Here is a 23,582-nt window from a genome sequence, read left to right on the forward strand (position 1 = left end):
CCTCTTCCTGCTGATCTCCCTCTACAGTTGCTTCTTCCTGCTGATCTCCCTCCACACTCCCCTCTTCATGCTGATCTCCTTACACACTCCCCTCTTCCTTCTGATCTCCCTCCACACTCCCCTCTTCCTGCTGATCTCTCTCCGCACTCCCCTCTTCCTGCTGATCTCCCTGAATACTCCCTTTTCCCTGCTGATCTCCCTCTACACTCCCCTCTTCCTGCTGATCTCCCACCACACTCCCCTCTTCCAGCTGATACCCGTCTACACTCCCCTGTTCCTGCTGATCTCCCTCTACACTCCCCTCTTCCTCCTGCTGATCCCTGTCCACACACCCCTCTTCCTGCTGATCTCCCTCCACACTCCTTTCTTCCTGCTGATCTCCTTCCACACTCCACTCTTCCAGCTGATCTCCCTCCACACTCCCATCTTCCTGCTGATCTCTCTCCACACTCCCCTCTTCCTGCAGCTCTCCTTCCACACTCCTCTCTTCCTTCCGGTTTCCCTCCACACAGCCCTCTTACTGCTGATCTCCTTCCACACTCCCTTCTTCCTGCTGATCTCCTTCCACACTCCACTCTTCCAGCTGATCTCCCTCCACACTCTCTTCGTCCTGCTGATCTCCCTCCACACTCCCCTCTTCATGCTGATCTCCCTCCACACACCCCTATTCCTGCGGATGTCTGTCCACACTCCCTCCTTCCTGATCTCCCTCCACTCTCCCCTCTTCCTGCTGATCTCCCTCCACACTCCGCTATTCCTGCTGATCTCCCTCCACAGTCCCCTCTTCCCGCTGATCTCCCTCCACACACCCATCTTCCTGCTGATCTCTCTCCACACTCCCCTCTTCCTGCTGATCTCCTTCCAGACTCCTCTCTTCCTTCCGGTTTCCCTCCACACTCCCTTCTTCCTGCTGATCTCCCTCCACACTCACTTCTTCCTGCTGATCTCCTTCCACACTCCACTCTTCCTGCTGATCTCCTCCCACACTCCCCTCTTCCTGCTGATCTCCCTTCACACTTGCTTCTTCCTGCTGATCTCCCTCCACACTCCCCTCTTCCTGCTGATCTCCTTCCACACTCCTCTCTTCCTTCTGGTTTCCCTCCACATAGCCCTCTTACTGCTGATCTCCTTCCACACTCCCCTATTCCTGCTGATCTCCCTCCACACTCTCTTCGTCCTGCTGATCTCCCTCCACACTCCCCTCTTTCTGCTGATCTCCCTCCACACTCCCCTCTTCCTGCTGATCTCCTTCCACACACCCCACTTCCTGCTGATCTCCCTTCATACTTGCTTCTTCCTGCTGATCTCCCTCCACACTCCCCTCTTCCTGCTGATCTCCCTTCACACTTGCTTCTTCCTGCTGATCTCCCTCCACACTCCCCTCTTCCTGCTGATCTCCCTCTACAGTCGTTTCTTCCTGCTGATCTCCCTCCACACTCCCCTCTTCATGCTGATCTCCTTACACACTCCCCTCTTCCTACTGATCTCCCTCCACACTCCCCTCTTCCTGCTGATCTCTCTCCACACTCCCCTCTTCCTGCTGATCTCCCTGAATACTCCCTTTTCCCTGCTGATCTCCCTCTACACTCCCCTCTTCCTGCTGATCTCCCACCACACTCCCCTCTTCCAGCTGATACCCCTCTACACTTCCCTCTTCCTGCTGATCTCCCTCTACACTCCCCTCTTCCTCCTGCTGATCCCTGTCCACACACCCCTCTTCCTGCTGATCTCCCTCCACACTCCTTTCTTCCTGCTGATCTCCTTCCACACTCCACTCTTCCTGCTGATCTCCCTCCACACTGCCATCTTCCTGCAGATCTCCTTCCACACTCCCCTCTTCCTTCTGGTTCCCCTCCACACTCCCCTCTTCTTGCTGATCTCCTTCCACACTCCCCTCTTCCTTCTGGTTTCCCTCCACATTCCCCTCTTCCTGCTGAGCTCCTTCCACACTCCCCTCTTCCTTCTGGTTTCCCTCCACATTCCTCTCTTCCTGCTGATCTCCCTCCACACTCCTTTCTCCTTCCACACTCCCTTAATCCTGCTGATCTCCCTCCACACTCACCTATTCATGCTGATCAACCTCCACACTCCTCTCTTCCTGCTGATCTCTCTGCACACTCCCCTCTTCCTGCTGATCTCCCTGAACACTCCCTTTTCCCTGCTGATCTCCCTCTACACTCCCCTCTTCCTGCTGATCTCCCACCACACTCCCCTCTTCCAGCTGCTACCCCTCTACACTCCCCTCTTCCTGCTGATCTCCCCCTACACTCCCCTCTTCCTCCTGCTGATCCCTGTCCACACACCCCTCTTCCTGCTGATCTCCCTTCACACTCCTTTCTTCCTGCTGATCTCCTTCCACACTCCACTCTTCCCGCTGATCTCCCTCCACACTGCCATCTTCCTGCTGATCTCCTTCCACACTCCCCTCTTCCTTCTGGTTCCCCTCCACCTTCCCCTCTTCTTGCTGATCTCCTTCCACACTCCCCTCTTCCTTCTGGTTTCCCTCCACACTCCCCTCTTCCTTCTGGTTTCCCTCCACATTGCTCTCTTCCTGCTGATCTCCCTCCACACCCCTTTCTCCTTCCACACTCCCTTAATCCTGCTGATCTCCCTCCACACTCCCCTATTCCTGCTGATCACCCTCCACACACCTCTCTTCCTGCTGATCTCCCTCTACACTCCCGTCTTCCTGCTGATCTCCCTCCACAGTCCCCTCTTACCGCTGATCTCCCTCCATACTCCCATCTCCCTGCTGATCTCTCTCCACACTCCCCTCTTCCTGCTGATTTCCTTCCACACTGCCCTCTTCCTTCTGGTTTCCCTCCACACACCCATCTTCCTGCTGATCTCCTTCCACACTCCCCTCTTCCTGCTGATCTCCCTCCACACTCCCCACTTCCTGCTGATCTCCCTCCACACTCCCCTCTTCCTGCTGATCTCCCTCCACAGTCCCCTCTTCCCGCTGATCTCCCTCCACACTCCCCTTTTCCTGCTGATCTCCCTCTACACTCCCTTCTTCCTGCTGATCTCCCTCCACACTCCGCTATTCCTGCTGATCTCCCTCCACAGTCCCCTCTTCCCGCTGATCTCCCTCCACACACCCATCTTCCTGCTGATCTCTCTCCACACTCCCCTCTTCCTGCTGATCTCCTTCCAGACTCCCCTCTTCCTTCCGGTTTCCCTCCACACTCCCTTCTTCCTGCTGATCTCCCTCCACACTCCCTTCTTCCTGCTGATCTCCTTCCACACTCCACTCTTCCTGCTGATCTCCTCCCACACTCCCCTCTTCCTGCTGATCTCCCTTCACACTTGCTTCTTCCTGCTGATCTCCCTCCACACTCCCCTCTTCCTGCTGATCTCCTTCCACACTCCTCTCTTCCTTCTGGTTTCCCTCCACATAGCCCTCTTACTGCTGATCTCCTTCCACACTCCCCTCTTCCTGCTGATCTCCCTCCACACTCTCTTCGTCCTGCTGATCTCCCTCCACACTCCCCTCTTTCTGCTGATCTCCCTCCACACTCCCCTCTTCCTGCTGATCTCCTTCCACACACCCCACTTCCTGCTGATCTCCCTTCATACTTGCTTCTTCCTGCTGATCTCCCTCCACACTCCCCTCTTCCTGCTGATCTCCCTCTACAGTCGTTTCTTCCTGCTGATCTCCCTCCACACTCCCCTCTTCATGCTGATCTCCTTACACACTCCCCTCTTCCTTCTGATCTCCCTCCACACTCCCCTCTTCCTGCTGATCTCTCTCCACACTCCCCTCTTCCTGCTGATCTCCCTGAATACTCCCTTTTCCCTGCTGATCTCCCTCTACACTCCCCTCTTCCTGCTGATCTCCCACCACACTCCCCTCTTCCAGCTGATACCCCTCTACACTTCCCTCTTCCTGCTGATCTCCCTCTACACTCCCCTCTTCCTCCTGCTGATCCCTGTCCACACACCCCTCTTCCTGCTGATCTCCCTCCACACTCCTTTCTTCCTGCTGATCTCCCTCTACACTCCCCTCTTCCTGCTGATCTCCCACCACACTCCCCTCTTCCAGCTGATACCCCTCTACACTTCCCTCTTCCTGCTGATCTCCCTCTACACTCCCCTCTTCCTCCTGCTGATCCCTGTCCACACACCCCTCTTCCTGCTGATCTCCCTCCACACTCCTTTCTTCCTGCTGATCTCCTTCCACACTCCACTCTTCCTGCTGATCTCCCTCCACACTGCCATCTTCCTGCAGATCTCCTTCCACACTCCCCTCTTCCTTCTGGTTCCCCTCAACACTCCCCTCTTCTTGCTGATCTCCTTCCACACTCCCCTCTTCCTTCTGGTTTCCCTCCACATTCCCCTCTTCCTGCTGATCTCCCTCCACACTCCTTTCTCCTTCCACACTCCCTTAATCCTGCTGATCTCCCTCCACACTCACCTATTCATGCTGATCAACCTCCACACTCCTCTCTTCCTGCTGATCTCCCTCTACACTCCCGTCTTCCTGCTAATCTCCCTCCACAGTCCCCTCTTACCGCTGATCTCCCTCCACACTCCCATCTCCCTGCTGATCTCTCTCCACACTCCCCTCTTCCTGCTGATCTCCTTCCACACTCCTCTCTTCCTTCCGGTTTCCCTCCACACTCCCCTCTTCCTGCTGATCTCCCTCTACACTCCCGTCTTCCTGCTAATCTCCCTCCACAGTCCCCTCTTACCGCTGATCTCCCTCCACACTCCCATCTCCCTGCTGATCTCTCTCCACACTCCCCTCTTCCTGCTGATCTCCTTCCACACTCCTCTCTTCCTTCCGGTTTCCCTCCACACTCCCCTCTTCCTGCTGATCTCCCTCCACACTCCCTTCTTCCTGCTGATCTGCTTCCACACTCCACTCTTCCTGCTGATCTCCTTCCACACTCCCCTCTTCCTGCTGATCTCTCTCCACACTCCCCTCTTCCTGCTGATCTCCTTCCACACTCCTCTCTTCATTCCGGTTTCCCTCCACACTCCCCTCTTCCTGCTGATCTCCCTCCACACTCCCTTCTTCCTGCTGATCTCCTTCCACACTCCACTCTTGCTGCTGATCTCCTTCCACACTCCCCTCTTCCTGCTGATCTCCCTTCACACTTGCTTCTTCCTGCTGATCTCCCTCCACACTCCCCTCTTCCTGCTGATCTCCTTCCACACTCCTCTCTTCCTTCTGGTTTCCCTCCACATAGCCCTCTTACTGCTGATCTCCTTCCACACTCCCCTCTTCCTGCTGATCTCCCTCCACACTCCCTTCTTCCTGCTGATCTCCTTCCACACTCCACTCTTCCTGCTGATCTCCCTCCACACTCTCTTCGTCCTGCTGATCTCCCTCCACACTCCCCTCTTCCTGCTGATCTCCTTCCACACTCCCCACTTCCTGCTGATCTCCCTTCACACTTGCTTCTTCCTGCTGATCTCCCTCCACACTCCCCTCTTCCTGCTGATCTCCCTTCACACTTGCTTCTTCCTGCTGATCTCCCTCCACACTCCCCTCTTCCTGCTGATCTCCCTCTACAGTTGCTTCTTCCTGCTGATCTCCCTCCACACTCCCCTCTTCATGCTGATCTCCTTACACACTCCCCTCTTCCTTCTGATCTCCCTCCACACTCCCCTCTTCCTGCTGATCTCTCTCCACACTCCCCTCTTCCTGCTGATCTCCCTGAATACTCCCTTTTCCCTGCTGATCTCCCTCTACACTCCCCTCTTCCTGCTGATCTCCCACCACACTCCCCTCTTCCAGCTGATACCCGTCTGCACTCCCCTGTTCCTGCTGATCTCCCTCTACACTCCCCTCTTCCTCCTGCTGATCCCTGTCCACACACCCCTCTTCCTGCTGATCTCCCTCCACACTCCTTTCTTCCTGCTGATCTCCTTCCACACTCCACTCTTCCAGCTGATCTCCCTCCACACTGCCATCTTCCTGCTGATCTCCTTCCACACTCCCCTCTTCCTTCTGGTTCCCCACCACACTCCCCTCTTCTTGCTGATCTCCTTCCACACTCCCCTCTTCCTTCTGGTTTCCCTCCACATTCCCCTCTTCCTGCTGATCTCCCTCCACACTCCCTTCTTCCTGCTGATCTCCCTCCACACTCCCCTCTTCCTGCTGAGCTCCTTCCACACTCCCCTCTTCCTTCTGGTTTCCCTCCACATTCCTCTCTTCCTGCTGATCTCCCTCCACACTCCTTTCTCCTTCCACACTCCCTTAATCCTGCTGATCTCCCTCCACACTCACCTATTCATGCTGATCACCCTCCACACTCCTCTCTTCCTGCTGATCTCCCTCTACACTCCCGTCTTCCTGCTAATCTCCCTCCACAGTCCCCTCTTACCGCTGATCTCCCTCCACACTCCCATCTCCCTGCTGATCTCCTTCCACACTCCACTCTTCCAGCTGATCTCCCTCCACACTGCCATCTTCCTGCTGATCTCCTTCCACACTCCCCTCTTCCTTCTGGTTCCCCACCACACTCCCCTCTTCTTGCTGATCTCCTTCCACACTCCCCTCTTCCTTCTGGTTTCCCTCCACATTCCCCTCTTCCTGCTGATCTCCCTCCACACTCCCTTCTTCCTGCTGATCTCCCTCCACACTCCCCTCTTCCTGCTGAGCTCCTTCCACACTCCCCTCTTCCTTCTGGTTTCCCTCCACATTCCTCTCTTCCTGCTGATCTCCCTCCACACTCCTTTCTCCTTCCACACTCCCTTAATCCTGCTGATCTCCCTCCACACTCACCTATTCATGCTGATCACCCTCCACACTCCTCTCTTCCTGCTGATCTCCCTCTACACTCCCGTCTTCCTGCTAATCTCCCTCCACAGTCCCCTCTTACCGCTGATCTCCCTCCACACTCCCATCTCCCTGCTGATCTCCTTCCACACTCCCCTCTTCCTGCTGATCTCCCTCCACACTCCCCACTTCCTGCTGATCTCCCTCCACACTCCCCTCTTCCTGCTGATCTCCCTCCACAGTCCCCTCTTCCCGCTGATCTCCCTCCACACTCCCCTTTTCCTGCTGATCTCCCTCTACACTCCCTTCTTCCTGCTGATCTCCCTCCACACTCCGCTCTTCCTGCTGATCTCCCTCCACAGTCCCCTCTTCCCGCTGATCTCCCTCCACACTCCCATCTTCCTGCTGATCTCTCTCCACACTCCCCTCTTCCTGCTGATCTCCTTCCACACTCCTCTCTTCCTTCCGGTTTCCCTCCACACTCCCCTCTTCCTGCTGATCTCCCTCCACACTCCCTTCTTCCTGCTGATCTCCTTCCACACTCCACTCTTCCTGCTGATCTCCTTCCACACTCCCCTCTTCCTGCTGATCTCTCTCCACACTCCCCTCTTCCTGCTGATCTCCTTCCACACTCCTCTCTTCATTCCGGTTTCCCTCCACACTCCCCTCTTCCTGCTGATCTCCCTCCACACTCCCTTCTTCCTGCTGATCTCCTTCCACACTCCACTCTTCCTGCTGATCTCCTTCCACACTCCCCTCTTCCTGCTGATCTCCCTTCACACTTGCTTCTTCCTGCTGATCTCCCTCCACACTCCCCTCTTCCTGCTGATCTCCTTCCACACTCCTCTCTTCCTTCTGGTTTCCCTCCACATAGCCCTCTTACTGCTGATCTCCTTCCACACTCCCCTCTTCCTGCTGATCTCCCTCCACACTCCCTTCTTCCTGCTGATCTCCTTCCACACTCCACTCTTCCTGCTGATCTCCCTCCACACTCTCTTCGTCCTGCTGATCTCCCTCCACACTCCCCTCTTCCTGCTGATCTCCTTCCACACTCCCCACTTCCTGCTGATCTCCCTTCACACTTGCTTCTTCCTGCTGATCTCCCTCCACACTCCCCTCTTCCTGCTGATCTCCCTTCACACTTGCTTCTTCCTGCTGATCTCCCTCCACACTCCCCTCTTCCTGCTGATCTCCCTCTACAGTTGCTTCTTCCTGCTGATCTCCCTCCACACTCCCCTCTTCATGCTGATCTCCTTACACACTCCCCTCTTCCTTCTGATCTCCCTCCACACTCCCCTCTTCCTGCTGATCTCTCTCCGCACTCCCCTCTTCCTGCTGATCTCCCTGAATACTCCCTTTTCCCTGCTGATCTCCCTCTACACTCCCCTCTTCCTGCTGATCTCCCACCACACTCCCCTCTTCCAGCTGATACCCGTCTACACTCCCCTGTTCCTGCTGATCTCCCTCTACACTCCCCTCTTCCTCCTGCTGATCCCTGTCCACACACCCCTCTTCTTGCTGATCTCCCTCCACACTCCTTTCTTCCTGCTGATCTCCTTCCACACTCCACTCTTCCAGCTGATCTCCCTCCACACTGCCATCTTCCTGCTGATCTCCTTCCACACTCCCCTCTTCCTTCTGGTTCCCCACCACACTCCCCTCTTCTTGCTGATCTCCTTCCACACTCCCCTCTTCCTTCTGGTTTCCCTCCACATTCCCCTCTTCCTGCTGATCTCCCTCCACACTCCCTTCTTCCTGCTGATCTCCCTCCACACTCCCCTCTTCCTGCTGAGCTCCTTCCACACTCCCCTCTTCCTTCTGGTTTCCCTCCACATTCCTCTCTTCCTGCTGATCTCCCTCCACACTCCTTTCTCCTTCCACACTCCCTTAATCCTGCTGATCTCCCTCCACACTCACCTATTCATGCTGATCACCCTCCACACTCCTCTCTTCCTGCTGATCTCCCTCTACACTCCCGTCTTCCTGCTAATCTCCCTCCATAGTCCCCTCTTACCGCTGATCTCCCTCCACACTCCCATCTCCCTGCTGATCTCCTTCCACACTCCCCTCTTCCTGCTGATCTCCCTCCACACTCCCCACTTCCTGCTGATCTCCCTCCACACTCCCCTCTTCCTGCTGATCTCCCTCCACAGTGCCCTCTTCCCGCTGATCACCCTCCACACTCCCCTTTTCCTGCTGATCTCCCTCTACACTCCCTTCTTCCTGCTGATCTCCCTCCACACTCCGCTCTTCCTGCTGATCTCCCTCCACAGTCCCCTCTTCCCGCTGATCTCCCTCCACACTCCCATCTTCCTGCTGATCTCTCTCCACACTCCCCTCTTCCTGCAGCTCTCCTTCCACACTCCTCTCTTCCTTCCGGTTTCCCTCCACACAGCCCTCTTACTGCTGATCTCCTTCCACACTCCCTTCTTCCTGCTGATCTCCTTCCACACTCCACTCTTCCAGCTGATCTCCCTCCACACTCTCTTCCTCCTGCTGATCTCCCTCCACACTCCCCTCTTCATGCTGATCTCCCTCCACACACCCCTATTCCTGCGGATGTCTGTCCACACTCCCTCCTTCCTGATCTGCCTCCACTCTCCCCTCTTCCTGCTGATCTCCCTCTACAGTCGCTTCTTCCTGCTGATCTCCCTCCACACTCCCCTCTTCATGCTGATCTCCTTACACACTCCCCTCTTCCTTCTGATCTCCCTCCACACTCCCCTCTTCCTGCTGATCTCTCTCCACACTCCCCTCTTCCTGCTGATATCCCTGAACACTCCCTTTTCCCTGCTGATCTCCCTCTACACTCCCCTCTTCCTGCTGATCTCCCACCACACTCCCCTCTTCCAGCTGATACCCCTCTACACTCCCCTCTTCCTGCTGATCTCCCTCTACACTCCCCTCTTCCTGCTGATCTCCTTCCACACTCCCCTCTTCCTGCTGATCTCCCTCCACACTCCCTTCTTCCTGCTGATCTCCTTCCACACTCCACTCTTCCTGCTGATCTCCCTCCACACTCTCTTCATCCTGCTGATCTCCCTCCACACTCGGCTCTTCCTGCTGATCTCCCTCCATACTCCCCTCTTCCTGCTGATCTCCTTCCACACTCCCCACTTCCTGCTGATCTCCCTTCACACTTGCTTCTTCCTGCTGATCTCCCTCCACACTCCCCTCTTCCTGCTGATCTCCATCTACAGTCGCTTCTTCCTGCTGATCTCTCTCCACACTCCCCTCTTCATGCTGATCTCCTTACACACTCCCCTCTTCCTTCTGATCTCCCTCCACACTCCCCTCTTCCTGCTGATCTCTCTCCACACTCCCCTCTTCCTGCTGATCTCCCTGAATACTCCCTTTTCCCTGCTGATCTCCCTCTACACTCCCCTCTTCCTGCTGATCTCCCACCACACTCCCCTCTTCCAGCTGCTACCCCTCTACACTCCCCTCTTCCTGCTGCTCTCCCTCTACACTCCCCTCTTCCTCCTGCTGATCCCTGTCCACACACCCCTCTTCCTGCTGATCTCCCTCCACACTCCTTTCTTCCTGCTGATCTCCTTCCACACTCCACTCTTCCTGCTGATCTCCCTCCACACTGCCATCTTCCTGCTGATCTCTCTCCACACTCCCCTCTTCCTGCTGATCTCCTTCCACAGTCCTCTCTTCCTTCCGGTTTCCCTCCACACTCCCCTCTTCCTGCTGATCTCCCTCCACACTCCCTTCTTCCTGCTGATCTCCTTCCACACTCCACTCTTCCTGCTGATCTCCTTCCACACTCCCCTCTTCCTGCTGATCTCCCTTCACACTTGCTTCTTCCTGCTGATCTCCCTCCACACTCCCCTCTTCCTGCTGATCTCTCTCCACAGTCCCCTCTTCCTGCTGAGCTCCTTCCACACTCCCCTCTTCCTTCTGGTTTCCCTCCACACTCCCCTATTCTTGCTGATCTCCTTCCTCACTCCCCTCTTCCTTCTGGTTTCCCTCTACACTCCCCTCTTCCAGCTGATCTCACTCCACACTCCCCTCTTCCTGCTGATCTCCCTCCACACTCCTTTCTTCCTGCTGATCTCCTTCCACACTCCACTCTTCCTGCTGATCTCCCTCCACACTGCCATCTTCCTGCTGATCTCTCTCCACACTCCCCTCTTCCTGCTGATCTCCTTCCACAGTCCTCTCTTCCTTCCGGTTTCCCTCCACACTCCCCTCTTCCTGCTGATCTCCCTCCACACTCCCTTCTTCCTGCTGATCTCCTTCCACACTCCACTCTTCCTGCTGATCTCCTTCCACACTCCCCTCTTCCTGCTGATCTCCCTTCACACTTGCTTCTTCCTGCTGATCTCCCTCCACACTCCCCTCTTCCTGCTGATCTCTCTCCACAGTCCCCTCTTCCTGCTGAGCTCCTTCCACACTCCCCTCTTCCTTCTGGTTTCCCTCCACACTCCCCTATTCTTGCTGATCTCCTTCCTCACTCCCCTCTTCCTTCTGGTTTCCCTCTACACTCCCCTCTTCCAGCTGATCTCACTCCACACTCCCCTCTTCCTGCTGATCTCCCTCCACAGTCCCCTCTTCCTGCTGATCTCTCTCCCCACTCCCCTCTTCCTGCTGATCTCTCTCCACAGTCCCCTCTTCCTGCTGATCTCCTTCCACACTCCCATCTTCCTTCTGATCTCCCTCCACAGTCCCCTCTTCCTGCTGATCTCCTTCCACACTCCCCTCTTCCTGCTGATCTCCTTCCACACTCCCCTCTTCCTTCTGGTTTCCCTCCACACATCCCTCTTCCTGCTGATCTATTTCCACTCTCCCTTCTTCCTGCTGATCTCCCTCCACACTCCATTCTTCCTGCTGATCTCCCTCCACTCTCCCCTCTTCCTGCTGATTTCCCTCAACCCTCCCCTCTTCCTGCTGATCTCCTTCACACTCCCCTCTTCCTGCTGATCTCCCTCCTCAATCCCCTCTTCCTGCTGATCGCTCTCCACTCTGCCCACTTCCTGGTGATCTCCTTCCACACTCCCCTTTTCCTTCTGGTTTCCCTCCACACTCCTCTCTTCCTGCTGATCTCCTTCCACACTCCCCTCCTCTTCCTGATCTCCTTCCTCACTCTCCTCTTCCTTTTGGTTTCCCTACACACTCCCCTCTTCCTGCTGATCTCCCTCCACACTCCTTTCTCCTTCCACACTCCCTTATTCCTGCTGATCTCTTTCCACACTCCCCTCTTCCTGCTGATTTCCTTCCACACTCCCCTCTTTCTTCTGGTTTCCCTCCACACTGCCCTCTTCCTGCTGATCTCCCTACACAGTCCCCTCTTCCCGCTAATCTCCCTCCACACTCCCGTCTTCCTGCTGATCTCCTTCCACACTCCCCACTTCCTTCTGGTTCCCCTCCACACTCCCTTCTTCTTGCTGATTTCCCTCCAGACTCCTTTCTCCTTCAACACTCCCCTCTTCCTGCTGATCTCCCTCTAGACTCCTTTCTCCTTCAACACTACCCTCTTCCTGCTGATCTCCCTCCACACTCCCTTGCTCCTGCTGATCTCCTTCCACACTCCCCTCTTCCTGCTGATCTCCTTCTACACTCCCCTGTTCCTGCTGATCTCCCTCCACTCTCCCTTTTTCCTGTTGATCTCCCTCCACAGTCCGCTCTTCCTGCTGATCTCCCTCCACACTCCACTCTTCCTGCTGATCTCCCTCCAGACACCCCTCTTCCTGCTGATCTCCCTCTACACTCACTTCTTCCTGCTGATCTGCCTCCACACTCCCCTCTTCCTGCTGATCTCCCTCCACAGTCCCCTCTTCCCGCTAATCTCCCTCCACACTCCCATCTTCCTGCTGATCTCTCTCCACACTCCCCTCTTCCTGCTGATCTCCTTCCACACTCACCTCTTCCTTCTGCTCTCCCTCCACACACACCTCTTACTTCTGATCTCCTTCCACACTCCCCTCTTCCTGCTAATCTCCCTCCACACTCCCTTCTTCCTGCTGATCTCCCTCCACACTCCCCTCTTCCTGCTGATCTCCCCCCACACTCTTTTCTTCCTGCTGATCTCCCTCCACACTCCCCTCTTCCTGCTGATCTCCTTCCACACTCCTCTCTTCCTGCTGATCTCGATCTCCCTCGACACTCCCCTCTTCCTGATCTCCCTCCACACTCCACTCTTCCCGCTGATCTCCCTCCACACTCCAATCTTCCTGCTGATCTCTCGCGACACTCCCCTCTTCCTGCTGATTTGCTTCCACACTCCCCTCTTCCTTCTGGTTTCCCTCCACACATCCCTCTTCCTGCTGATCTCCTTCCACACTCCCCTCTTCCTGCTGATCTCCCTCCACACTCCCTTCTTCCTGCTGATCTCCCTCCACACTCCCCTCTTCCTGCTGATCTCCCTCCACACTCCCCTCTTCCTGCTGATCTCCCTCCACACTCCCCTCTTCCTGCTGATCACCCTCTATACTCCCCTCTTCCTGCTGATCTCTGTCCACACACCCCTCTTCCTGCTGATCTCCCTCCACACTCCTTTCATCCTGCTGATCTCCTTCCACACTCCCCTCTTCCTGCTGATCTCCATCCACACTCTCCTCTTCCTGCTGATCTCCTTCCACACTCCCCTCTTCCTTCTGGTTCTCCTTCCACACTCCCGTCTTCCTGCTGATTTCCCACCACACTCCCCTCTTCCTGCTGAATTCCCTCCACACTCCCCTCTTCCTGCTGATCTCCTTCCACACTCCCCTCTTCCTGCCGATCTCCTTCCACACTCCCCTGTTCCTGCTGATCTCCCTCCACACTCCCTTCTTCCTTCTGATCTCCTTCCACACTCCCCTCTTCTTGCTGATCTCCCTCCACACTCCCCTCATCCTGCTGATCTCCCTCCACACTCCACTATCTTTCCACACTCCCTTCTTCCTGCTGATCTCCCTGCACACTCCCCTCTTCATGCTGATCTCCTTACACACTCCCCTCTTCCTTCTGATCTCCCTCCACACTCCCCTCTTCCTGCTGATCTCTCTCCACACTCCCCTCTTCCTGCTGATATCCCTGAACACTCCCTTTTCCCTGCTGATCTCCCTCTACACTCCCCTCTTCCTGCTGATCTCCCTCTACACTCCCCTCTTCCTGCTGATCTCCTTCCACACTCCTCTCTTCCTTCTGGTTTCCCTCCACATAGCCCTCTTACTGCTGATCTCCTTCCACACTCCCCTCTTCCTGCTGATCTCCCTCCACACTCCCTTCTTCCTGCTGATCTCCTTCCACACTCCACTCTTCCTGCTGATCTCCCTCCACACTCTCTTCATCCTGCTGATCTCCCTCCACACTCTCTTCATCCTGCTGATCTCCCTCCACACTCCCCTCTTCCTGCTGATCTCCCTCCATACTCCCCTCTTCCTGCTGATCTCCTTCCACACTCCCCACTTCCTGCTGATCTCCCTTCACACTTGCTTCTTCCTGCTGATCTCCCTCCACACTCCCCTCTTCCTGCTGATCTCTCTCCACACTCCCCTCTTCCTGCTGATATCCCTGAACACTCCCTTTTCCCTGCTGATCTCCCTCTACACTCCCCTCTTCCTGCTGATCTCCCTCTACACTCCCCTCTTCCTGCTGATCTCCTTCCACACTCCTCTCTTCCTTCTGGTTTCCCTCCACATAGCCCTCTTACTGCTGATCTCCTTCCACACTCCCCTCTTCCTGCTGATCTCCCTCCACACTCCCTTCTTCCTGCTGATCTCCTTCCACACTCCACTCTTCCTGCTGATCTCCCTCCACACTCTCTTCATCCTGCTGATCTCCCTCCACACTCTCTTCATCCTGCTGATCTCCCTCCACACTCCCCTCTTCCTGCTGATCTCCTTCCACACTCCCCACTTCCTGCTGATCTCCCTTCACACTTGCTTCTTCCTGCTGATCTCCCTCCACACTCCCCTCTTCCTGCTGATCTCCATCTACAGTCGCTTCTTCCTGCTGATCTCCCTCCACACTCCCCTCTTCATGCTGATCTCCTTACACACTCCCCTCTTCCTTCTGATCTCCCTCCACACTCCCCTCTTCCTGCTGATCTCTCTCCACACTCCCCTCTTCCTGCTGATCTCCCTGAATACTCCCTTTTCCCTGCTGATCTCCCTCTACACTCCCCTCTTCCTGCTGATCTCCCACCACACTCCCCTCTTCCAGCTGCTACCCCTCTACACTCCCCTCTTCCTGCTGCTCTCCCTCTACACTCCCCTCTTCCTCCTGCTGATCCCTGTCCACACACCCCTCTTCCTGCTGATCTCCCTCCACACTCCTTTCTTCCTGCTGATCTCCTTCCACACTCCACTCTTCCTGCTGATCTCCCTCCACACTGCCATCTTCCTGCTGATCTCTCTCCACACTCCCCTCTTCCTGCTGATCTCCTTCCACAGTCCTCTCTTCCTTCCGGTTTCCCTCCACACTCCCCTCTTCCTGCTGATCTCCCTCCACACTCCCTTCTTCCTGCTGATCTCCTTCCACACTCCACTCTTCCTGCTGATCTCCTTCCACACTCCCCTCTTCCTGCTGATCTCCCTTCACACTTGCTTCTTCCTGCTGATCTCCCTCCACACTCCCCTCTTCCTGCTGATCTCTCTCCACAGTCCCCTCTTCCTGCTGAGCTCTTTCCACACTCCCCTCTTCCTTCTGGTTTCCCTCCACACTCCCCTATTCTTGCTGATCTCCTTCCTCACTCCCCTCTTCCTTCTGGTTTCCCTCTACACTCCCCTCTTCCAGCTGATCTCACTCCACACTCCCCTCTTCCTGCTGATCTCCCTCCACAGTCCCCTCTTCCTGCTGATCTCTCTCCCCACTCCCCTCTTCCTGCTGATCTCTCTCCACAGTCCCCTCTTCCTGCTGATCTCCTTCCACACTCCCATCTTCCTTCTGATCTCCCTCCACAGTCCCCTCTTCCTGCTGATCTCCTTCCACACTCCCCTCTTCCTGCTGATCTCCTTCCACACTCCCCTCTTCCTTCTGGTTTCCCTCCACACATCCCTCTTCCTGCTGATCTATTTCCACTCTCCCTTCTTCCTGCTGATCTCCCTCCACACTCCATTCTTCCTGCTGATCTCCCTCCACACTCCCCTCTTCCTGCTGATTTCCCTCAACCCTCCCCTCTTCCTGCTGATCTCCTTCACACTCCCCTCTTCCTGCTGATCTCCCTCCTCAATCCCCTCTTCCTGCTGATCGCTCTCCACTCTGCCCACTTCCTGGTGATCTCCTTCCACACTCCCCTTTTCCTTCTGGTTTCCCTCCACACTCCTCTCTTCCTGCTGATCTCCTTCCACACTCCCCTCCTCTTCCTGATCTCCTTCCTCACTCTCCTCTTCCTTTTGGTTTCCCTACACACTCCCCTCTTCCTGCTGATCTCCCTCCACACTCCTTTCTCCTTCCACACTCCCTTATTCCTGCTGATCTCTTTCCACACTCCCCTCTTCCTGCTGATTTCCTTCCACACTCCCCTCTTTCTTCTGGTTTCCCTCCACACTGCCCTCTTCCTGCTGATCAGCCTCTACACTCCCTTCTTCCTGCTGATCTCCCTCCACACTCCCCTCTTCCTGCTGATCTCCCTACACAGTCCCCGCTTCCCGCTAATCTCCCTCCACACTCCCGTCTTCCTGCTGATCTCCTTCCACACTCCCCACTTCCTTCTGGTTCCCCTCCACACTCCCTTCTTCTTGCTGATTTCCCTCCAGACTCTTTTCTCCTTCAACACTCCCCTCTTCCTGCTGATCTCCCTCCAAACTCCTTTCTCCTTCAACACTACCCTCTTCCTGCTGATCTCCCTCCACACTCCCTTGCTCCTGCTGATCTCCTTCCACACTCCCCTCTTCCTGCTGATCTCCTTCTACACTCCCCTGTTCCTGCTGATCTCCCTCCACTCTCCCTTTTTCCTGTTGATCTCCCTCCACAGTCCGCTCTTCCTGCTGATCTCCCTCTACACTCCCGTCTTCCTGCTGATCTCCCAGCACCGTCCCCTCTTCCCACTGATCTCCCTCCACACTCCCCTCTTCCTGCTGATCTCCCTCCACACTCCACTCTTCCTGCTGATCTCCCTCCAGACACCCCTCTTCCTGCTGATCTCCCTCTACACTCACTTCTTCCTGCTGATCTGCCTCCACACTCCCCTCTTCCTGCTGATCTCCCTCCACAGTCCCCTCTTCCCGCTAATCTCCCTCCACACTCCCATCTTCCTGCTGATCTCTCTCCACACTCCCCTCTTCCTGCTGATCTCCTTCCACACTCACCTCTTCCTTCTGCTCTCCCTCCACACACACCTCTTACTTCTGATCTCCTTCCACACTCCCCTCTTCCTGCTAATCTCCCTCCACACTCCCTTCTTCCTGCTGATCTCCCTCCACACTCCCCTCTTCCTGCTGATCTCCCCCCACACTCTTTTCTTCCTGCTGATCTCCCTCCACACTCCCCTCTTCCTGCTGATCTCCTTCCACACTCCTCTCTTCCTGCTGATCTCGATCTCCCTCGACACTCCCCTCTTCCTGATCTCCCTCCACACTCCACTCTTCCCGCTGATCTCCCTCCACACTCCAATCTTCCTGCTGATCTCTCGCGACACTCCCCTCTTCCTGCTGATTTGCTTCCACACTCCCCTCTTCCTTCTGGTTTCCCTCCACACATCCCTCTTCCTGCTGATCTCCTTCCACACTCCCCTCTTCCTGCTGATCTCCCTCCACACTCCCTTCTTCCTGCTGATCTCCCTCCACACTCCCCTCTTCCTGCTGATCTCCCTCCACACTCCCCTCTTCCTGCTGATCTCCCTCCACACTCCCCTCTTCCTGCTGATCACCCTCTATACTCCCCTCTTCCTGCTGATCTCTGTCCACACACCCCTCTTCCTGCTGATCTCCCTCCACACTCCTTTCATCCTGCTGATCTCCTTCCACACTCCCCTCTTCCTGCTGATCTCCATCCACACTCTCCTCTTCCTGCTGATCTCCTTCCACACTCCCCTCTTCCTTCTGGTTCTCCTCCACACTCCCCTCTTCCTGCTGATCTCCCTCCACACTCCCTTCTTCCTGCTGATCTCCCTCAACACTCCTTTCTCCTTCCACACTCCCGTCTTCCTGCTGATTTCCCACCACACTCCCCTCTTCCTGCTGAATTCCCTCCACACTCCCCTCTCCCTGCTGATCTCCTTCCACACTCCCCTCTTCCTGCCGATCTCCTTCCACACTCCCCTGTTCCTGCTGATCTCCCTCCACACTCCCTTCTTCCTGCTGATCTCCTTCCACACTCCCCTCTTCTTGCTGATCTCCCTCCACACTCCCCTCATCCTGCTGATCTCCCTCCACACTCCACTATCCTTCCACACTCCCTTCTTCCTGCTGATATCCCTGCACACTCCCCTCTTCCTGCTTACCTCCTTCCACACTCCCCTCTTCCTTCTGGTTTCCCTCCACACACCCCTCTTCCTGCTGATCCCCTTCCACACTCCCCTCTTCCTGCTGATCTCCCTCCACACTCCCCTCTTCCTGCTGATCTCCTTCCACACTCCCCTCTTCCTGCTGATCTCCCTCCACACTTCCTTCTGGTTTCCCTCTACACTCGCTTCTTCCTGCTGATCTCCCTCCACGCTCCCCTCTTCCGGCTGATCTCCCTCTACACTCGCTTCTTCCTGCTGATCTCCCTCCACACTCCCCTCTTCCTGCTGATCTCTCTCCACAGTCCCCTCTTCCTGCTGAGCTCCTTCCATACTCCCCTCTTCCTTCTGTTTTCCCTCCACACTCCCTTATTCTTGCTGATCTCCTTCCTCACTCCCCTCTTCCTTCTGGTTTCCCTCTACACTCCCCTCTTCCAGCTGATCTCACTCCACACTCCCCTCTTCCTGCTGATCTCCCTCCACACTCCCCTCTTCCTGCTGATCTCCTTCCACACTCCCCTCTTGCTGCTGATCTCCCTCCACACTCCTTTTTTTCCTGCTGATCTCCTTCCACACTCCCGTCTTCCTGCTGATCTCCTTCCACACTGCCCTCTTCCTGCTGATCTCCTTCCACACTCCCTTCTTCCTGCTGATCTCACTCCACACTCCCCTCTTCCTGCTGATCTCCTTCCACACTCCCTTCTTCCTGCTGATCTCACTCCACACTCCCTTCTCCCTGCTGATCTCCCTCTACACTCCTCTCTTCCTGCTGATCTCTGTCCACATTCCCCTCTTCCTGCTGATCTCTGTCCACACTCCCCTCTTCCTGCTGATCTCCCTTCACACTCCTTTCTTCTTGCTGATCTGCTTCCACACTCCCCTCTTCCTGCTGATCTCCCTCCACACTCCCCTCTTCCTGCTGATCTCCTTCCACACTTCCCTCTTCCTGCTGATCTCCCTCCATACATTCCTCTTCCTTCTGATCTCCCTCCAGACTCCCCTCTTCCTGCTGATCTCCTTCCACATTCCCATCTTCCTGCTGATCTCCTTCCACACTCCCCTCTTCCTGATCTCCCTCCACACTCCCCTCTTCCTGCTGATCTCTCTCCACACTCCCCTCTTCCTGCTGATCTCCGTCCACCCTCCCTTCTCCCTGCTGATCTCCCTCTACGCTCCCCTCTTCCTGCTGATCTCCCTCCACACTCCCCTCTTCCTGCTAATCTCCCTCTATACTGCCCTCTTCCTGCTGATCTCCCTCCACACTCCCCTCTTCCTGCTGATCTCCCTCCAGACTCTTTTGTTTCCTGCTGATCTCCTTCCACACTCCCCTCTTCCTGCTGATCTCCTTTCACACTCCCTTCTTCCTGCTGATCTCCCTCCACACTCCCCTCTTCCTGCTGATCTCCCTCCACACTCCCTTCTCCCTGCTGATCTCCCTCTACACTCCTCTCTTCCTGCTGATCTCTGTCCACATTCCCCTCTTCCTGCTGATCTCTGTCCACACTCCCCTCTTCCTGCTGATCTCCCTTCACACTCCTTTCTTCTTGCTGATCTGCTTCCACACTCCCCTCTTCCTGCTGATCTCCCTCCACACTCCCCTCTTCCTGCTGATCTCCTTCCACACTCCCCTCTTCCTGCTGATCTCCTTCCACACTCCCCTCTTCCTGCTGATCTCCCTCCATCGTCCCCCCTTCCTGCTGATCTCCTTCCACACTCTCCTCTTCCTGCTGATCTCCCTCCATACATTCCTCTTCCTTCTGATCTCCCTCCACACTCCCCTCTTCCTGCTGATCTCCCTCCACACTCCCATCTTCCTGCTGATCTCCTTCCACCCCTCTTCCTGCTGATCTCCCTCCACACTCACCTCTTCCTGCTGATCTCTCTCCACACTCCCCTATTCCTGCTGATCTCCGTCCACCCTCCCTTCTCCCTGCTGATCTCCCTCTACGCTCCCCTCTTACTGCTGATCTACCTCCACACTCCCCTTTTCCTGCTAATCTCCCTCTATACTGCCCTCTTCCTGCTGATCTCCCTCCACACTCCCCTCTTCCTGCTGATCTCCCTCCAGACTCTTTTTTTTCCTGCTGATCTCCTTCCACACTCCCCTCTTCCTGCTGATCTCCTTCCACACTCCCTTCTTCCTGCTGATCTCCCTCCACACTCCCCTCTTCCTGCTGATCTCCTTCCACACTCTGCTCTATCTGCCCTGCTCCATATATTGCTTCTTTTCATTGTTCTCTCTGTTTCTTTGCCTCTGTCTATCACTCACCCACCCTGTCTCCCATCTCCACCCCTGTTTACATCCCCAACCTGGCGCTACCTGCCTGTTATCTCCTTGGTCCACCAGTCACCTCAGAGTCCTTTCTTGCTGCTCTCCATCTCCTAGGGCTCTTTTGCTTCAGCGTTTTCAGACAAACACATCAACGATTTCTTTCCTCCCACCAGAAGAGTTCCTCCTGCAGATTGTGTGTTGGTCCACATTTCCGCACCTGCAATCTCTTTGTGTCTCCGAAGTTTAGATGGTTGGTATGGACTCGCTGGGATGAAACATTAGTTTCTGTGTTTTCTGTGACCTTGTGGTTCGTTCTGCATTATGCTGGTTACATTGCATATTTCGGTCCTACGTTCAAGTCACATTTCACTGTAACCTTACCTTCAGCTTGAGCTCTTTATATTGTTTGGACATGCGCACAAGTAGCTGCTGTTCACCAATGGCAGGGGGTTTCTGCTGGTAGAACTGTACCATGGCCTGGGCTGCTTCAGGATATGCCATTTCCAGAAAGGCCTGCAAATAAAAAGGTAAATTAGTCTATAAATGGTGTGCCCTTATACTCTTACATCAGGTTCGAGGAGAGTCATTTTGAAACGCTTGTGCGTTCCAGCGATCCCCAGAGTGATGTCATCTGGAGCTTAGCTCCTGGTAGGGTCAGCCATGAAGTGGGAGCTTCCAGAGAAAGAGCGATCCAACCAAGACCTCAGCGATGGAGCTGGCAGAAGATGATGTCACATCACACCAGCAGTGAAGGCAGAGGAAGGGTCTCCAGTCACCCTACATTCCATGCTACTGGATCCTGGATCCTGACACTGAGCTGTCAAGGAACAGGTGGTGGCTAACTATGCATCAGCTTCCCCACGTTAAACAACGTCACTCACACACGTTCTCCATTAACACCTTGGAAGAACATCATTTACGATTCGAGTGATCGCACTACTATTATGCTCTTATGTATTTTTACGTATAGAATTGTTAGTATTGAACATCATTGTTAGCAAAAAAGCTAGAAAACGACATAAAGGAGAAAGAAATAGAAGAGAGGCTTAGATGTGGAGGTTTCTGTGTACCGTACAGTCATGGCTACTGACATAGACCTGTTCCAAGCTGTATAAATTATTCCTCATTTCTAAAGAAACCTAATTAAAAGGTGGCCCTGAGGTTGCTTTGGAAGAAACTCTTGAAGATATGATTTTGGTATATTCACTTAGTAGGTGCTGTTATTAGAGTTTGTAAAGATGGATTTGAGATTGATACCTGGTTTGTGGCTCTCATGAGGATGTAATTTGTAACTTTCCCAAATGGAAGTCCAAGATTAATGACGTCACTCTCGGTGCAGCTTCCGTCAGGAAGGTTGCAGATGTGAACAACACGGCTGGGTCCAGGCTTCCTCTGCGGAAAAAGCTGCAAACAAAGCAATGGGAAGTTGATGTTGCTTTTGTTAGAAAACTCACCTACAGTCAAAATGTGTAACAAATCCACTAAATTTGAATACACTATTGACTTGGCCATAGCCTTCCAACTGAACAATGTCAGATCCATTGAAAAAAAACCTTATCTAGGATATTAACTCCCTATCCAATTACTTCTCAAAGCGATACCTAAAAATGAATGTCAATGAAACTGTAACCTCCATATTTCATCTGGACAACCGATTAACCAAACTTATGTTTAATATTAAAATGTAAATGACCACACCCAAAGTATTTAGGAGTCACACTAGATCAAACTCTCTCATACAGGATCCATTTTGAAAATGTTGCCAGGAGACTAAAATCTAGAACGGCCATGATCAGTAATGAAATGGGTGCTAACCAGTCAGTCCTACGAACATCTAGCCCAGCACTAGGTTCCTCGGTCACTGAGTATTACACATCCCAGAGTGATGTCATCTGGAGCTAGGTAGGGTCAGCCAAGAAGGTAACTTCAAGTGGGAGGTTCCAGACAAAGAGCGATCCAACCAAGACCTCAACGGTGGCAGAAGATGATATCACATCACACCAGCAGTGAAGGCAGAGTACCGGGTGCTAGGGTCCAGGATATAGCGGAGCGGCTGCAGGATATTCTCAAGAGGTAGGATGAAAAGCCAGAGGTCATGGTGCATGGAGCAATGACAGGCAGAAAAGGTCCTACACAGTGAGTATGTAGAGTTAGGATAGAGACTGAAGAGAAAGATCTCCAAGGTGGTAATCTCCAGAATACTCCCAGTGTCACGGGTTAGTGCAGGTAGGAATGGGGTGATAACATGGATGAGTGAATGGCCAAGGAGATGGTGCACAGGACAGGGTTTCGAGTTCTTGGATCATTGGAACCTTTTCTGGGGAAAGGATGACCTATAAAAGAGAGATGAGTTGCACCTGAACTGGAGAGGAATCAATATCCTGGCTGGGAGGTTTGCTAATGCCACTCAGGAGAGTTTAAACTAGTTTTGCAGGGATCTGGGAACCAGAGCACCAGGTCAGGGAGAAGCTTGAGAAAATCCAATCAGAAAGATATGAAGAGAAAAGTGCCTGCCACACAAAGCAACAACCAAAGGCCGGGCATCAAATTTAAAGCATTTACTTAGCTTTACTCTTGCAAAAGTGCAGCTGCTGTTATGGAATGGGTGGCGTGTAGCACAGCGGTCAGCTGCAGTGACAACAAGCTGTACATTGGTCACATGGCTGTAACTGGGCAGCACAGGCACATTGGGCTGAAAGAACCTTTCACTGTGCTATATCTCTAAATGAAAATAAAATAATTTTTTGCAGAAATATTGCTTTTAATGTAAATTAGTAGCTCAATGTACATTTACAAACAAGAGAAAATCTGCAGATGCTGGAAACACACACACATATGTACGGGGTCTTTCTTTTGTTACATTTAAAATGGCGATTTTGTTATGTTAATCTGGGGAATGCGGCTTTGTTGTGTTTTACGCTGCAGAGAGTTTGCGCTAACAGTTTGTTTTACTTTAAAATGATGATAACAAGGTTCTATTAGCCAATGGGTGGTTATGTATCATTTTGTTTTCTGATACCATGCTGTATGATATGGCTGTGGACTGGGTTTTGGCGGGGAGTCGGAGGAGAGACGAGGAGGATGGCGGACGTGCGGAGAGGCTCCGGTCGATCACTTCGGGTGGTCCCGAGCCGTGAGTCGACAGAATTCGGGTGGTCGTCTGATGTCGAATTGAGCTCCAACGGTAGCGCGCGAAGAACTTGGACTTT

The 23,582-nt window shown here is 54.2% G+C and overlaps 1 protein-coding gene across 1 annotated transcript in view; it reads right to left on the reverse strand.

The window, feature by feature from the left end:
• rbm20 (RNA binding motif protein 20) overlaps positions 1-23,582 on the reverse strand; it is a 330,139-nt gene that overhangs the window by 107,335 nt on the left and 199,222 nt on the right. The window contains exons 6-7 of the mRNA XM_072239839.1: positions 21,631-21,777; positions 20,755-20,886 (exon numbers count right to left, since the gene is read on the reverse strand). Coding sequence (XP_072095940.1) covers positions 20,755-20,886; positions 21,631-21,777 — 279 coding nt within the window. The remainder of the gene's footprint in view (positions 1-20,754; positions 20,887-21,630; positions 21,778-23,582) is intronic.

The sequence above is a fragment of the Mobula birostris genome, chromosome 21 (assembly GCF_030028105.1).
Source record: "Mobula birostris isolate sMobBir1 chromosome 21, sMobBir1.hap1, whole genome shotgun sequence".
Taxonomy (NCBI): Eukaryota; Metazoa; Chordata; class Chondrichthyes; order Myliobatiformes; family Myliobatidae; genus Mobula; species Mobula birostris.